This window comes from Ambystoma mexicanum, chromosome 9 (assembly GCF_040938575.1).
Source record: "Ambystoma mexicanum isolate Mex_15411 chromosome 9, UKY_AmexF1_1, whole genome shotgun sequence".
Classification (NCBI taxonomy): domain Eukaryota; kingdom Metazoa; phylum Chordata; class Amphibia; order Caudata; family Ambystomatidae; genus Ambystoma; species Ambystoma mexicanum.
The window spans coordinates 338,010,942-338,027,527 of NC_090931.1; the positions used below are offsets into that span (position 1 = coordinate 338,010,942).

The following is a 16,586-nucleotide window of genomic DNA, read 5'->3' on the forward strand; positions in this document are numbered from 1 at the left end:
ATGACGTCCCTGTTTGGGATCCTTAATTGATCAGCCAAAGTTTGAGAGCTATGCCATATTTTATGAGTGAACTGCACATTTTCCTGGATACATTGCTGGGCCAGACAAAAAGCAGATGATGATTACGTTTACCATTGTTATGACTTTGGAAACACGAACATTGCTATGCAGCTGAATGACTTTTGCTGTATAGGTTATTTTCAAAATTTTAACTTGCTGTTTTCAGTATTTTCTTTCTATTAACCTGCAAAACCATTTACTGTTTTCTTTATGGTGCCAGCTGGTTAGTACAACTGATGAAGAAGGACAGCATATTTCACAACAAGTAATGGTAGTGTTTCTCTCTTTTATTTTAGTTAACTTTGCCATTGATTGAAGACCTAAGTAATCCTGCGATGAGGACCAGACATTGGAAGCAACTGGTGCGCCAAACTGGAGGAGTGCTGCGTGTCACTGCAGAGAGCTTGAGATCTATGACACTTGGGGATCTGCTTGCATTGGGTTTACAAAGTAAGTGTTAAACATGTGTTCCCAGTGGTAGAGGTGTTCCCAAAAACGTAGTGGAACTGTGGCCCTAGCACATGACTGGGTAGGTGGAAGCAAGGTGCAACACATGTTAAGAGTTGTGGACGTTGAAGGTTAACAGCAAAGTATGTGGAATAGGCAATATTTGGTTCCACGTAATTCTTTTTATTTTTTCTCTCAGTCACTGAGTCAGTTGGAGATGTCAATATCATCTTTGTGAAATCACTAGTTACTGATTTATCTTTATTGTAATCCATACTTAACACCTACCAGAAAGGATGCTGCTTCAATAGGGACCCAAAACTAGAAAACCCTGTGCTGTCATGAATACAATTTGATCATTTATCTGAAAACCTAGGTCTCAAAACATAAAAACTTCTATCTCCTCTACTCAGACAGCCATCGAAATGAATAGTCTGTGATCCTGCATAGACCAAAGATTCCATACTAGGATATACATTATGGTGCTAGCCTCAAAGTAGGCAAAAATCATCCACATGGATACGTTTGAAGAATCAAATACAGTTTTAAGCTGAATTCTCTACTGGAAGCCATACCAGGTTCCTACTAACAGCTTGAATATGATCACTTTTCCTACACCCAGAAAACAGTCCTTGTTGAGACACCTGAAAGCTGCTAATTCGTTTAATTAAGTACTCCTCAGGAGTGCCTTACAGTAGTCCAGGCTACCAGTTTCTAAGGCTCATACTACAACTGCTCTCTTGTCCTTGGAATGGAGGAACACATCTCACGTAACCTCTAAATATTAAAGTAGCTTCTCTTGTGAATGGCCTGGATCAACAGCAGTATCGAACTATTTAACTTCAGTTAACCTGACACGTTTTCTAAAAATCATGGGAGATGGGTTGTGAGCTGGAATACATTCATGGTGTTAGCAGGGCCTCCTCCATTTCCCCCTGGCACGTGTGTTTACCTGCAGTCCAGTCTTCATAAATGTACAGACAAACAGACGTCAGCATAGCTGTAAATGATAGATCTACGCAGACAAAGCCAGCCTATGAACCTCAGCAAGAAGGCCAAGAGCCTAGCAGCAGTGCTCTGCCCAAAGATGAATCTTGATGCCAAACCAGATCTATGCTTAGCACAGCCACTACCTCCGCTTATACATAGTCTATCTTTTCGTTAAGCCCAGAAAAAGCTGGTAGTAATGGAAGCTACCATCCACTGCCAATTTCACTGCAGAACTATTTTCCACCATGGGTTTCTAAAACCTTCACTTTGCCATCTCCAGTTGTAAAATGCAATAGGCAGAATGTTAGCTGCTTCAAGGGTCTCTGCTTTACCCAAAAGGTCACTGTGGTGAAACACTGATGAATGACTTGTGCATGCATGCTGTGAACACACTTTCAGGACTTGGCTGTCACAATATATATATAGCGGTGTAATACCAGGGCACAGGCTCACCTGAATCTCGTGAAGGGAACGCTCAAGCTGTTGTCTCACGAGAAGAGCTGGTGTCTCTTGCTGAAGCACGGCACATGTTACAAGGTGGGCAAAGAGATAGGACCATGCATGCTGCTGTTGTGGGCGAAGTAAAATACAAAATGGTTAACATGGTTTTTATCCTTTCCTGTCGCTTCCTAAGCTTGTGACAACTACCTAGAAGTCCAAGAGCACAGTAGGGAGAGCTTAATGCTCCAAGACCCTAGGGCGAGATAGGATACAGGCAGGGTAGAAAACGCCCAATGAACTAAGAGGATGGGAAAGGAGAGAGGAGGGCCCTGGCTATATAAAGCCAGCTAGATTCAGTAAGGCAAGTTTGGAGACTGAAAAGTAATTTTACATGTAACCTTAATGGCAAGGAAATTAAAATTGCTGGTGAAGAAGGTTGCATGACCCTTGCAAACATCTGAGAAACACACAGGCTGCTGGAAACTCACCTCTACCACAACATCCTGGGGGATTTGAGGAAGCCTTCACAGATCTGGCTCTCTCCGACAACCCTGACACCCTTAGAGAGCAGAACAAACCATTGCCTCGGTTTGGGTCTCAGACATATACTAACATCCTGAGAGAGTTCAAGAAGTCATTGAAACTATTAGAATCTCACACCTACACCAACATCCTGGCAGAGCCAATGAAGTCTATAAAACCATGGGCGTTTCACATCCAACCTACACCCAAAAGACAATTACGTAGACCCCAGAGTATGTTGTATCAGATTAATTCCCAGGATGAAAGAAGAGGCAGGTGTCAGCCTCCAAGACTGGTGAATCAGATTCGTCTTAGAAGGGGTAGAAGAGGGTAATATAAGCCTCAGACGCTGAGGGTACAGACCCCACCTTGAAGGGGAGCAGTGTCTGTCTTATACCTCAGTCATTAATGAAACAGCTTCCTCCTTCAAGGGGATAAGCGGTGATATAAGCCTCATACAATGCAAAAATGTCTCCTTTTATAACGGGAAAAGAGGCTGACATAAATCTCAGAGTCTGATGAAAAAGATGTCTCCCTGTAAAGAATCAGAAGCTGGCATAAGCCTCAAAGAATGATGACACCGATTTCTGCAGAAGGAGACAGAAGAGGATGAGGTAAAACTCAGAGGCTGATGAAACAGATTTCTCCCACTATGGGAGAAGAGACGAATGTAAGCCTCGGAGACTAATTAATGAGATTGCTCTTAGGAAGAAAGAGTCTGATTCAAGCCTCACAGACTGGTGAATCTTATTCCTCCTATGTAGGAAGACGAGGAGGACAAATGCTTCAGAGATTGATACAATAGATTCCACCTAGAAAGGGAGAAGATGCTGTTTTAAGCGTCAGATACTGATTCATTAATTTGATGAATTAGATTGATAAATTATATTACTTCTAGAAGGGAAGAGAATGTGATGTAAGCCTCATAGACTAATAAGAGTGCCCACTTTCAGGAGGAAGAGGCTGGTGTAACCATAGTAACTGATCAAAGAGATTGTGCTTAGAAAGAGAAAAGAGACTGACCTAAGCCTTAGAGACTGATGAAATAAATGTCTCCTTGAAGAGAAGAGACTGACGTGAACCTCGAAGACGGATGAAACTGATTCTTCTTAGCAATGGAGAATAGGCTAATATAATCCGAAGAAACTGAGCAATATCATTAACCAATGTGCATCTCATTATAAATATGGTGAACTCAAATTCTTACTTCTCATGTTTTCATTTGTCAATCCATCACAGAACCCCTATGAAGAAGCACTAAAATTGAAACACACTACAACTTCCCCGGATTCGCCCAGCCATATTTGTCATTTTAACTGCCAACTGTATGCAGTTTATAGGTTTATATTGGAACTAATGGTAGGCAAAATAAATATGGAAGAAAGAATCCGAGGCTCGTTGAGCAATACACGCTCTTAATACACGCTACATTGCCACCCACCTTCTCGGTCATCCGACCCATGAAGCGCGTGTCAGTTGCGGCTTTCGCTGCCACCTTCTCGCCCCTCCTCCCCCTTCGGCTGACTCCCACCCTGACACAGCCCTCTCCTTGCTCCACTCTGCTATATCTGATACTCTTGATATCCTTGCCCCTGTCATGAAAATCCGCCTGAAGCCCAAAGCCAAATGTAACTCCTGGTATGATTTGGATCTCGTCACCCTAAAACGCAAGTGCAGGGTGGCAGAGAGGAAATGGCGTGCTTCATGTTCAAACTGGCCTGCCGCCTGCTCCAAAGGCAATACCGTCTCTCTGTTTTCACCAAGAAGAGAGCCCTTATCCAAGCCCGCATCTCTGCGGCATCTAACAACTCGGCTGAACTCTTTAAAATCTGCAAGGAGCTTGCCAACCCTGCTGCAGTCTCTACCTCTCCTGTCCCCTCCCAGGCCCTCTGCACTGCACTGGCCTCCCACTTCATCTCTAAAACTCAGGACATCCTGTCCTCACTCTCCTCCTATCACCTCCCCCCCTCTCTTCCCTGCTCTTCCTCTGGCCCTTCTGCAGCCACCCCTCCTCCCTCCTTCTCTGCCTTTCCCCTTTTTTCTGCTGAAGAGGTTTCCAGACAAGTCCGATCTATGAAAGTCTCGTCTAAACAGATTCACCAGGTTCCTCCAAAACTATCAAGGACCACATCGACTCCCTGGCTCCTGCCCTGGCTGACTTTTGCAACCACTCCTTCGCCTCTGGAGTCTCCCCATCCCCCCTCAAGCACTCCCTTGTGCACCCTCTGCTTAAGAAACCCTCTGCTGACCCCTCCTGTCCGGCTAACTATCGCCCAATCACCATCACTCCCTTCCTGGGCAAGCTCCTGGAGAAACTGGCCATTTCCCAGCTTAACCTCCATGCTGAAACTGTTGATAGTCTCCATGACCATCAATCTAGCTTCAGAGCGGCCAGAAGCGCACGGAAACTGCTCTCCTGAACATCCGTGAGGACCTGCTCTTGAACCTCGACTCCAACACTCCGTGTGTTCTCATTCTGCTTGATCTCTCTTCTGCCTTTGACACTGTCAACCATGCCATCCTGCTCAACCGTCTCCGTGATAACCTGGGTATCACTGGTCAGGCTCTGGCGTGGCTGACCTCTTTCCTTTCCAATCGACCCTCCCAGGTCCAACTTGGGTCCTTCCTCTCTGACATCTTTTTCTCCACATGTGGCGTTCCCCAGGGGTCTAATCTCTCTCCCTGGCTGTTCAACCAGTATCTGGCACTCCTTGGCCACCGCATCACCGCTCTGCCCCAACTTTCAGTGCTATGCGGACGATACCCAGCTCATTTTCAGGCTACCCTCGGCCTCCTCCTCTCCCTCCCTCATCTCTGACTGTCTGTCTGCTATCCAGGAATGGTGTGCTGCCAATGACCTCTGCCTTAATGCTAGTAAGACTGAGATCCTACTCATCGGCACACCCACTCCCTCCTTCCCTGCAGCTCTCTGGCCGGCCTCTCTTGGCCCTCTTCCTGCTCCTAACTGCAAGGCCAAAAACCTCGGGGTCATCTTCGACTCCACACTCTCCTTCTCTCCTCATATATCTGACGTCTTTAAGAAGTCACATTACCAGCTGCACCTCCTCAGAGGTATTCTTCCCTTCCTCTCCTTCCCCCAGAAGCTCACTGTCTCCCGAGCCCTGCTTCTCTCGAAGCTGGACTACACTAACAGACTCTATCTTAATCTGCCTGCCTCCACTCTCCGCCCTCTGCAACTCATCCAGAACAGAACTGCGAGACTTGTCCTTGGCCTCAAGCCCAGGGACCGTATCTCTCCAGGACTGAAATCTCTACACTGTCTCCCAGTGGCTGCGAGGATTAAGTTCAAAACCCTCTGCATTGTCCACAAGGCCTTCTGGGGCCTGGGGCCTAAATACCTTCAACTCTCTCTTCCTAAATATCTTCCTTCCCGAGCCCTACGCTCATCCGTCTCCAACTCCCTCAGGGTCAGCCGCTTCTCGAAGCAACGAGCTGGGGGTAGATCTCTCTCCGCGGCAGGGGCCTCCCTCCGGAACAGCCTTCCTGCCTCCCTGAAACTTGAGGAGAACCATCTCCGGTTCCTGAAGCACCTCAAAACCTTCCTCTTCACTTCTGCTTTCTCTCTCCCTCTCCCCTGCTAAATTCTTCACCAAAACTGCACTGATTCTGCAACTGGGCCACTCTCACCGACCTCGGTCCTGGGCTCAGTCACTCTTCACTTGCACTGCCTCCCTGGCAACGCCTGCACTGCGGGACTGTCTCTGTATCACTACAGCCCCCCACCCCACCCCCCAGCACTTGTCTGCACTTACCTTGCACTTGCCACCAGCTGGCCCTATTTATTTATTATTTTATTTCTATTCTACTTATTTGTACTGCACTCCCCCCCCTCCCCCTTCCCCTTGCACGTTTTCCCTTCCCCCTACCCCTGCACTTGCGCGGTCTGAATGACACCTGGCCAAGTAGGATCGTTGTCTGTCTTCCCCTTGTTCCCCCCTCCCTGCCTCGTCGCGCCTTGAAACACTTGTGTATAGGCGCGTTACAAATGCCATATTATATCATATCATATCATTAACACATCTCTTTATGGATAACAGCTGTTCTAAATCATAAGTATATGCTGGATACTTCCCATTTTTACCACATTCCAATTTATGGCCAGTGAGCTATTTTCTGCATGCAGCATTCCATATGAATAACGCCTCATCAATTTCACTCACACTCTTATCTTCACTCAATAGATAGAGGAACACATTGTAAACATGCCCCTGAGGATTTAGAAAATATTTTTTCACGTAGTGTATGGAAGCACATGTCTACATGTAGACCCCCTAGAGGAGCTACGGCCACCATCTCACCACCTGCAAAGCATTGCAGAGAAGGGTAAGTATTAACCTTCTATGCATAACAAAGAAAGTAACAGTATGATATGCTACTGTGCAAGACCAGTTACCATCCTCAAAACAAGAATGGCGATGTGTTTTCAGAAATACTACATGTGGTATTTCTAAAGATCTTCACCCACTGATTCCATTAATGCGGTAATCCTATAATGAGGTCTTCCGGTAATTAACGTCTGGATGCAGCGTTTCAATGACAATTTGCCCCAGTCGCGCCTTTATGTAACATGGGCCTTACATTGTCTTAGATTGCCATGGGGACAAATTAGAAAGAAACATGTCACAACCTACAATATAACGTGTTCAAATGACGCTGTGGTTACAGACGTACACTTAACAAAAGCTGATGCCAGCTTACCCTTCTCGGTCCTTACAGGCTAATAAAGTCCTTTTATGTATGATAAAGTCATTGAAATGGGCAAGCAGTGTTCACCAGGATACGAGTTGGCTCATTTTTACAAGTATGGCAGGATTACCGCCAGTTAAAATTGGTAAATGCCGCAAGTTGTATGATACTGCCAAATTAAAAAAAGTTCAATACTTCTGTACTGAAATAACCACCACTGGTGGTAAAATCACTGTCGGTTTTGGTGGATTTACAGTTTCTACTAAAAGTAATGGCCAATGCTGCAAAAATGTAGCTCCAGGATCACCGGGAGACTCATGGATTCTGGGGGATAGGCAGTCTGGGTTTCGGCTGTATAGAAGACCTAAAATAGCCCTCTAAGATGTCAAAGATACATTTTTCTAAACCTTACATGAAGGGGATATGGGCATGTTGATGCTTTTAGAAGAATCTGAAGCATTTGGCTCCCTGGATCATAATATTCTATTGAATCATTTAAAGGTGTCAGGCCCCGCATCAGAAGAGTCAGTGGGCTGGTTTAATTCTTTTCTCGAGAACAGAATCCCAAAGGATCGGAGGATTGCTCAGGGGCACCGCAGAGCAACACAAGTTCGAATCGTGGGCCTGGCTTAGAGACTGGTCTCCCACATTAATAAATGCGTTATAAAAGATGAATTAATTAATTAAAAGCAAACGACTATATGTATGGCCTTGAGGTTTTGACCTGTGTAATACCTCAGGGTTCATGTGTAACGCCCCTGCTTTTCAATATATATGTAAAGGTCATTGCATGCTCTGTTAATTATCTGCGAATCACCTTTCAGAATTATGCTGACACCCAGATGATTTTCCAGCTGCCCAGTTCTTACAATAACAGTGCTGTTTTTATCCAATCCACGTGTCAGTCCACTGCGAGTTCGATGTCAGCAAATTGGCTGGCCCTGAACCAATCTAAGAGCAGAACTCTTTTTATTACAGCTTCCCATGTTCTTCAAAAAATAGCTTATTATGTTCATGGATCTTTCTGGTCTGGCTGTACGATTCACGGACAGAGGCTGTAAACCCTACTGTTCGACTGGGATTCATAGATCGCTGATTCTCAATTCCTCTTTATACTTTCAGTTGGTTGAGCGCTGAGAAACCTCAAGGTCTTAGGCCCGTCTGCCTTGTTCTAAATAGAAATAGAAATAGCAACTTCCATCATAGGAAATACACTCGGCCTGATCACGACTTTGGCGGTAACTCTTAAATCTGACGATAGCGCTAATACCGCCGGATTTAAGGGTCCGCCAAATCAGGACTTCGGCGGATTTCGCCCCAGCTCTTAGGGGCAATCCCGAATGGGCTCAATGGGGAATGGGGAATTATTTTTCCGCCGAACTCGTGATCCGGCGCTATTAGCGCCGGGGAGTTCGGCAGTAGGGCTATTACCGCCGGCGGTAACGCCCAAGTCGTGATCAATTGTCTTAAATTCGCGAAAGATACCAACTAAAATATGATCTGGGCTGGTCTAAAAAAAAGTGTCTTAACTGTATGCATCTTCACCAATGATAATTGCATGCAATGTGTCGACACTTAACACTCAGGTAATCATGGAGAAGTATTAGTTTCTTTTTTTTGTTGTTGCAGGAGTCCTATTCCTTAATTGGAACTGTGCATATGCTTATGATATTTTACTGCTGACTGACTGCTGGTGGTGCATTTGCATTGCTGATAATATTACTGGGGGCTTTGGAAACTACAGAAATTGTTCTCTGTTGTGGTATTTTTAATTCTGGCAGTAATTGTCATGGTGGTAATTTCCACCAGCGATATTTACCACCAGCAGTAGTTCCATAACGCCAGCGAAAATAATGAATGCTGATTCAACAGTGATTGCTACTTGGCAAAGTGGCATTGCAGGCTGAGTGGTTATTTTCTACCCGCGTTAATCTTGCATTCTAACATTGCAGGGCACACGGGTCATGTGAAATCCATCGTTCAGCGAGCAGTGCGAGATGTGACCATTGAAAGTGCCTTGAAGAACTGTGAAGAGGTCTGGCTGAGCAAGATATTTGACCTAAGGCCCCACTGCAGAGTCATTTCAGCCAAGGGACTCAATGAAGTAAGTCAGCCAAGCATTACAGCTACATCTGTGTTAAAGTCGGTGCCCCTGGCAACAAAGGCTTTGCGTTTCATTCCAGGAAAAAGAGCATCAGCAAAAAGTTTAACCTGAAAGCCAGTTGCAGTGAACATTGACTGCACATCTTTTTATGTTCACCTTTACACACTGAATTATGTCTTAATGAACGGTCTGCAGCTCTGATACATATACCCAGTGCACTGAATGTTTCTTGTAAATCCAGAGTGCCAATACATGCTGGCGATATGGATCCATGACAGGTGCCCACATTTCCATTGGCTGTTTAGGTACAGTGATGTCAAAATTAACCTTAGGCAAGCATAGATGGCATACTTTTTCTGTGTATGCCACTGTTTTGTAGTAGGCAGAAATCTTACATATATTTTTGAATGTGTGTCTGTTTGTCCGCTATACAAATGAAGGGGGAACTATCTAGAAGGCTCCAAAGAGATCTAACAAGGGTACATTTTCACGAGAAATCTAATGGCGTGCTTGATATTTGCTGAAGTGGCGCCATTGGTGGAAAAGATTAAAACAAATACTTATTTTGCACAATTTTAAGTTGCTGAGGTGACTGCAGTGGTGGATTAATTTTGAACTGTTGCTTATTTTGCATTAAAAAAACAACCATCGCTATTTTTCTTAACAAATGACCATAGAAAAGGATCAAAATTGGCTTAGCAAACAACCGCAATAAAAGCTAAAAAGTCGCAAACATTTTTACAAGTAATCCGGGAAAATTAATACAACTTTTCAGATGATTTTGCTCAATTTAAAGTTGCTGAGATGGTGCCCCCGGTGGATTACATTAGAATGGCCCTCATTACGAGTCGGGCGGTACGGGGTTAACTGCACCGGTAAAGGTGCCGGTGCCGTCAACCCCGTACCGCCCGATTACGAGTTCCCCTCGCGGGACCTGTTCTGCACGTCTGGTTTTACCAGACGTGCAGATCGGGTCCCGCGAGGGGATTTGGGAGCAAACAACGGGCCATCTCGTAATGGCCCGTTGTTTGCTCCCTCTCCCATTCCCATTCAGCCCTATGGGGGCTGAAATGGGAATGGGGAAGGACCGTGTCCGGGTCCTTGGAGGGAGGAATTACCGGGCCTTCCGTACTCAGAATGGCCTGGTAAGTCCTCATTCCGAGGACCCGGACACGATTTCGGCGGCAGCCATGCCGCCAATAGCAGCATGGCTACCGCCGAACTCGTAATGAGGCCCAATGTATGCTTAATTTGCTTAATGAGCAACCACATCTATTTTGCTTAACAAACAACCATAATGAAAGCTACAAATTTGCCAAACATTACTACAAGTAATCCGGGGAAATTAATTTTAAAAACAGAGACAGTTGAACAATGCCATCAAAGGCTGCAAGCGCAAGCAAGCAGACAGGCAGCAATGGGACAGCAAGACCACCAGAACAGCGACAAGCCAGACAACAAGCTTATGCAGCCGTCTGATGCTTTGTGTTAAGAGGCAGCCACGGCCGCACTGGAAAACCATATGAAATGTTTGGGAAAATTGATGCAAGAAAATCACCAGTGAGAAAAAAAAACTATAATTCAATAATCATGCTCCCCAAGAGATGATCTACTTTTGGAAAGTCGTCTGATGCTCGCCGTAAAAGCAGCCATGGCAGCAGATGAAAACCATGTGAACGTTTGGTTACTTTGCAGCCCGGGCAATGCTGGGTATATATGCTAGTACAGTATTTTTGAATTTAAAACAAATTATTTGTATAACAGTTATATACACAAAACGTTTGCAAAAACACAGATCAAAATAAACTAAATTCCAAATCATCATCCTTAATCATAAGGGTACAGTCCCTCATCGCCTTTTGCGAGATTAAGTCGCAGACACATTTTCCAAAATGTTTTGTTCTGAGTGAATTTAGTGATTTGCAATCTGAGAATAAATGCCAGAGGTTCTCCCCCTGACTAATCACTTATGAGATTATTCTCAAGATCATAGTCATTCAAGGCTGTCAACTGTCTTTGATGACCGACTGCAGTTTGATACAGTAAAACGAAAATATCGGTCAGTTGCCCCTCGTTATTAAGGCAGATCTTGATGGAGGTGTTTGAGTGTAAACTTCTTATTTGTGAGAAGAAAAAAATGAAATTTGTGGATTCGATATATTGACACTGTGCGCTAGTGACCACTCATGTTTCAATACCAAGGAACGAGAAACAATATTGATGTAAACTGGCAGCGACCACTCTTAACCCTCCAGCTCATCCACCAGAGCTGGAATTAGAAGTCTACAATGAGGAAATGGGAAGGTGAGTCGCGCTCGAGTTACTACAGCGTGAGACGCGGTGATTGGGCCCCATTACTGGTTGGCTCTCTGAATTACGGGACTATATATTGTGCGTGATATTGACTCTTCGCGGAACCCATTGAAGATTTTCTTTTATTTATGACCCATGAATTATCATCCACGCAGTTGTGCGGTTTACAGCTAGCAACCCAAGAAGGATTGTGGATTATTTTTCATTTACAGTAATTGGTTGCATTAAAAAAACGATTTAGGCCTTGAAAACAACCGGTCGGTCGAAACACGTGTCGGCTGTCCAACTTTGAGAATAAACATCTCTATCAACAACTTTTGTTTTGAGAAGCATTTGCATTGGATCACTACAATTTGACATTCAGTGACTGATCTTTAACTCGAGCGCGACTCACCTTCCCATTTCCTCATTGTAGATTTCTTATTTGGGAGACCAGATCTTCGGGGCATCCCCAGTTTGTCAGTTTCCACCAAAGACGTTCCCTGTCAGTGCTGTCAACAAATGCCAAAAACAACTTGCCCTTTGCCTTCAGGGTTTTTTCCTTTAGGACTCAGAGAATAGAAATAGAGTCAGCAATGCCCAATCCCTTAACAAACTCAGCCTGGAAAACGTTGTATTGGGCTAATTCGTTAGTCTCTTTAATAAAAGAGTAGCATAGATTTTACCAAGGGCATCCAATAGTGCAATAGGACGATAGTTGCTAGGGTCCTGTCTATTCCTATTTTTATAATATGAAAATGTATTTCCCATTGAAGGTCGTTTCTGATCAGAGTTAACAGCTCCGCTTGGGGGTGGCCCAGGGGACCCTTTATTGCAGGATTTAGGAGCGATGTAAAGCCATCTAGTATAGGGAATTCTTGCAGCCAAGTTTCCGGCAGGCACACCATATCCAACTCAGACCAATTTACTTCCCCCTTCGCGAAGAGATGCGATGATGCTTTTGTATTCCAGGATATAAAAGATAGTGGCCTGTCACCCTTCGCTTGGGAATTTCCTAAGCGTTGGAAAATTGGGCTAGTGCTGTTGCCAACCAGGACCAATTTTCCTGATCTTTCAAAGATGTTTGCGAGGCCTTAATTCCCTTATTTGGCCTTAGATGTTCTAACATATTTGGGCCTTTAATTGTTCATGTTAATTTTAGAATTTCAATAAAGGATCAGTGGAAGAATTGAGGGGGGGGCTTTCACTACAGAGATTGATCTCTTATCCATAAAGCTTATCCTTGGGCCCTGTGGGATTCTTTCCTTTGGGTGTTCACAGTTTAGCGGGGAAGATGGATTATCTGCAAGAGAGACAACATCCCGCGATGAAAGGACGTTATACCCTGCTGAGTAGGGGCTGTCGGTCGTAGATCAGCACTTGATTGAATTTGCTTTTTAGGAATATTTCTTTGTAGATCTTTTGGTTGCAACAACTGCTTCTTCCCACATTGAGGGCCTTTGTTTCCAACCGGCATTGTTACCACAGTCAGCTACCCAGTTGGTTCCTCACAGCCAAGGCACAAGGGGGCTTTGAGGAGAGCTGGACTCAATCCGTCTTCTTTTCCTACTGAAGAGTGGGAAGGATTTAGAGGTTCCCTCCAAAACAGGTAAATCCACAATTGGGTATATTGAAGGTGCAGATTCGAGCACACATACTGTTGGAGATTTCTCACCCCTGTAATAGCATCTTCACTTAGGAGTCCAGTCTCTGGTGAATCTTTTAAATGAGAACAGGTCATCATGGCCTCCTGAAATTGAGTTTTTAGCAAGGCCCTGCTCCTCCCAGCATATTTTTGATAGGCCCAGACAGTCGCCCAGACAGTCGAGTTTCCACTTTAGGTAAAGGTCTAGAATCATTACAGCAACTTCAGGCTTAATTGCACTGCACTCCGTCGGTGTTGGTGGTTACTCCAGTAGTGTTTTTTGCTGTAATAAACCCTTCCACAAATAACATCCTAGAATGCAGCATTGCGAGCAAACTGGTTTGTTCTTTTAAGGAGTCATTCAAGGCTTCATAGAGATTTGTGAAGGGTGCTAAGGCTATGGTAATCACAGGCATTTGCCCAAAAAGGTCAGTGTTTGATTTCTTAGGACTGACATCTTTTGTCCCTCCAGACTTTGGGCAATCTTGAATATATTCCTTTGCACCACTGTGACGTGTACAAATGTCATCTGAACCCTTCCTAAAGAACGGTAGCGAGGATTTTGGTTTCCTCTTATTTGTGGTAGAATGCAAGCAGGCAGAGTCTAATTTCTGATGTTGAAGTAGTGGATCAACTGTGTGAAGATCAGAATGCAAACCCTGTGTTATAATCGACCACTATGCAACCATAGTCGCATCACCAACAGGGTTCACGGCAATAGGGAATGGTTTAAAGGGTAACAGAAGAGGTAGAGTTGATCTGGACAGGCTGGTAATCATTGTTACTCTGCAACCCATACTGCTGATTGGGCGTTTTGGGGAGCTCATTTTTCCATTTGCAACCGCAGTAGACCTCAGCAGCTCCTGGTCTGTGTAATGAAATGAGAAAGGTATAGGATTCTCTAATAATGATGACTGGAGTAACAGGGAGGCCTGTGTCATAGATGTTTGGGGAGAGAGGTACAAGCTGTCAGACGTGTCCTGTAAATGAGACCCACCCCTTTGAGAGGGATGGAGGCCATCTTTATTCTTCAAGAGTGATTTCACTGTAAATCGAGCTGGAATTAATTCATTTGTATGAGGTTCATCGCAAGCAGGTAGAGACCCCTGCTAGCTTTGGAATATCTATCTCTGCACAGGTCTCCAGTAATTCTATAGCGACAAGCTCAACCTTTCTCTCTGTAGGCAGTATTGTGGGTGGAATTGCTTGTAAAACTTGTTGTTAGGCCGAGTCAGATGGGCTGATGTTGCTGCTCCTTTGATAGTTGATGTTCGAATTCAGGCTTTCCCCCGAGGGTTACTCAGCCAGTTTGAGTCCCACCCCCGTCCACTTACATTTTACTTTACTTCTAGCAGGCAAAGTGTGCAGGGTTGACCGTAGTGACATGTTCTTTCTTTTTTTCGGTGCCGCCTGGTATTCCACGAAAGAAGCAGTAACTCCCAGACGACAAGGTAAAGGGGCGGCCGGGGGAGGCTTCATACAACCCCGACTTGCACCCGTATGAAATGGCTGGTGAGTGAGTGGCAAAGCCAAGGGCACTAAGGTTCTCCACCTGAGGAATATCCTGAAATTGTGCATCCGGGGGGGATAGTGGGGAAAGCATCAACAGTTATCAAAGTTGTTTTTAGAACACCTGGTACTTATCCTCCTGCACAAGACTAATCGGCAGATGTGGAGCTGCTGTCACACATTTGCCATAATGATGTTTTGGTTATACTTAGGACAAGGGCAAAGGGGGAGAGAGGAGCCAAAGAGGGCGGCCTGGGTATTCCAGTCAGTTACATACATCTCCTTTGTTCCCCAAAACATTGCCAGACGGTAGCTTTTGTAGCCAGGGGATGGTCATTGGTGCGGATGTATTGTGCATTGAGGGAGGTAATATCGGAGCACAAGGGACCTGGGGGATATCGTTAAAGACCGTCTCGCAGAGTCGAACAAGAGGCGGCCACCTCAGATTCAAGAATATTGTGCAACAGGGAGCCTGGGTGTGATATCAGATTGATTGTCCTGATTGCAAATTGCAGCATTTTCCATAATTGGAGACTTAGGTGGAACACCGTGGCCCTCCTCCCTCTCAAAAGCACTCACCCTCGAAACCATTGATGTTTGAGATGTTTATAGAGAGCGGCTGCTCCTTAGGCTCAGCGTTCTGTCAGGACATTCCAAACCCAACACGCTCTGCTCTGGGGCTCTGCGTTTAACGAGCATTGTTTCAATAATCTCAGTAGTCAGTGTGATCTCTGAGCTGGAGTTCACTCACCCAAGCCAAGATCGAGTAGTCAACTCCTGCCAGTCAGCTGCTGTCGACTGACTGGCGTGTGACTGAACTCGGCTTGGGACTCCGGATGGTAGCCAGATATACTATTCCTTAAAGGGGCAGCAGTGGTAATGCAGAGTGCAGCACAGAGCTCACAGTTTCACCGTGGATTATTTACTTTTCCCAAATGCCAATACTCCTGAGATGCACAGAGTAATCATAAGAAAGAGGGGGAGTTGTAAAATAAGCTTACAGCAATGGTTTTAGGAGAAGGAATTGAGATGGCGTTACGCTAGGAGCAGGCACAGAGCACAGAACACAAAACACTCTGTTCACTACGCGAGTGGTGAGGCTTATACGTGTTTCTCCAGTGCAGCCAGCGAAGAAGCCACTCTCCAGTGATGGTAAGCGTAGAAAGACTCAGCAAAGGCACTCTGGCAAGTACAGTGTCATGATGCCTACCCCTAGGCATCCGGACCAAGCCCATCAGCCCCGGGAGCAGGCATCTAGACATTTAGTAAAACCTCGGCAGCCCCGGCTAGGGGCTATCTGGGTTCAGTCCTGGCACCTTAGGCGCCAGGCTCATAGTAGGAATCAGTCCTGGTGCCTAAGGTGCCAGGCTCATAGTCATTACTTACCTCAGGCAGACCATGCTGCAAATGACTCCAATCCAACATGAAGCCTGAAAGGGACTATTTTTCTACAGGGGCTATTTTTTACTCGGGTGTGGTTCTAGGGACTTCTTACCTGGGACTACTTTTGAGGCTATTTAAACCACGCCCGACCAGCAACCCACGCTTCGCGTTATTCTGCATCCAGCAGCGTAACACTCACCGTGCCTGCAGCCTGAATCCAGTCTTCTGCCACACCCGCCTCGAATCCAGAGCTCCTAAAACAAAGAGGAAAGAAAGGGACAAGGTTAGAAAACGAACTTATTTCTATTCCACACCTGATTCTGGATCCATCTTCTCTCCGGACCTGTAAAGAACATCATTTCTGCACGTGCCGCACCTCCAGCTGCAGCGCCGCGCCATATTCACCAGTCTTCACAGCATCCATCGAGTCGGCGCTGCCTCAATCATTTCTTCGCCGAACTTCGGCACCTAGGAGACAAAAGAAAA

At 45.4% G+C, this 16,586-nt stretch overlaps 1 protein-coding gene across 1 annotated transcript in view; it reads left to right on the forward strand.

Annotated features, from left to right (window-relative positions):
* LOC138487325 (uncharacterized) overlaps window positions 1-16,586 on the forward strand; it is a 2,513,852-nt gene that overhangs the window by 770,699 nt on the left and 1,726,567 nt on the right. The window contains exons 29-30 of the mRNA XM_069613924.1: window positions 357-510; window positions 9,120-9,271. Of these exons, the coding sequence (XP_069470025.1) occupies window positions 357-510; window positions 9,120-9,271 (306 nt within the window). The remainder of the gene's footprint in view (window positions 1-356; window positions 511-9,119; window positions 9,272-16,586) is intronic.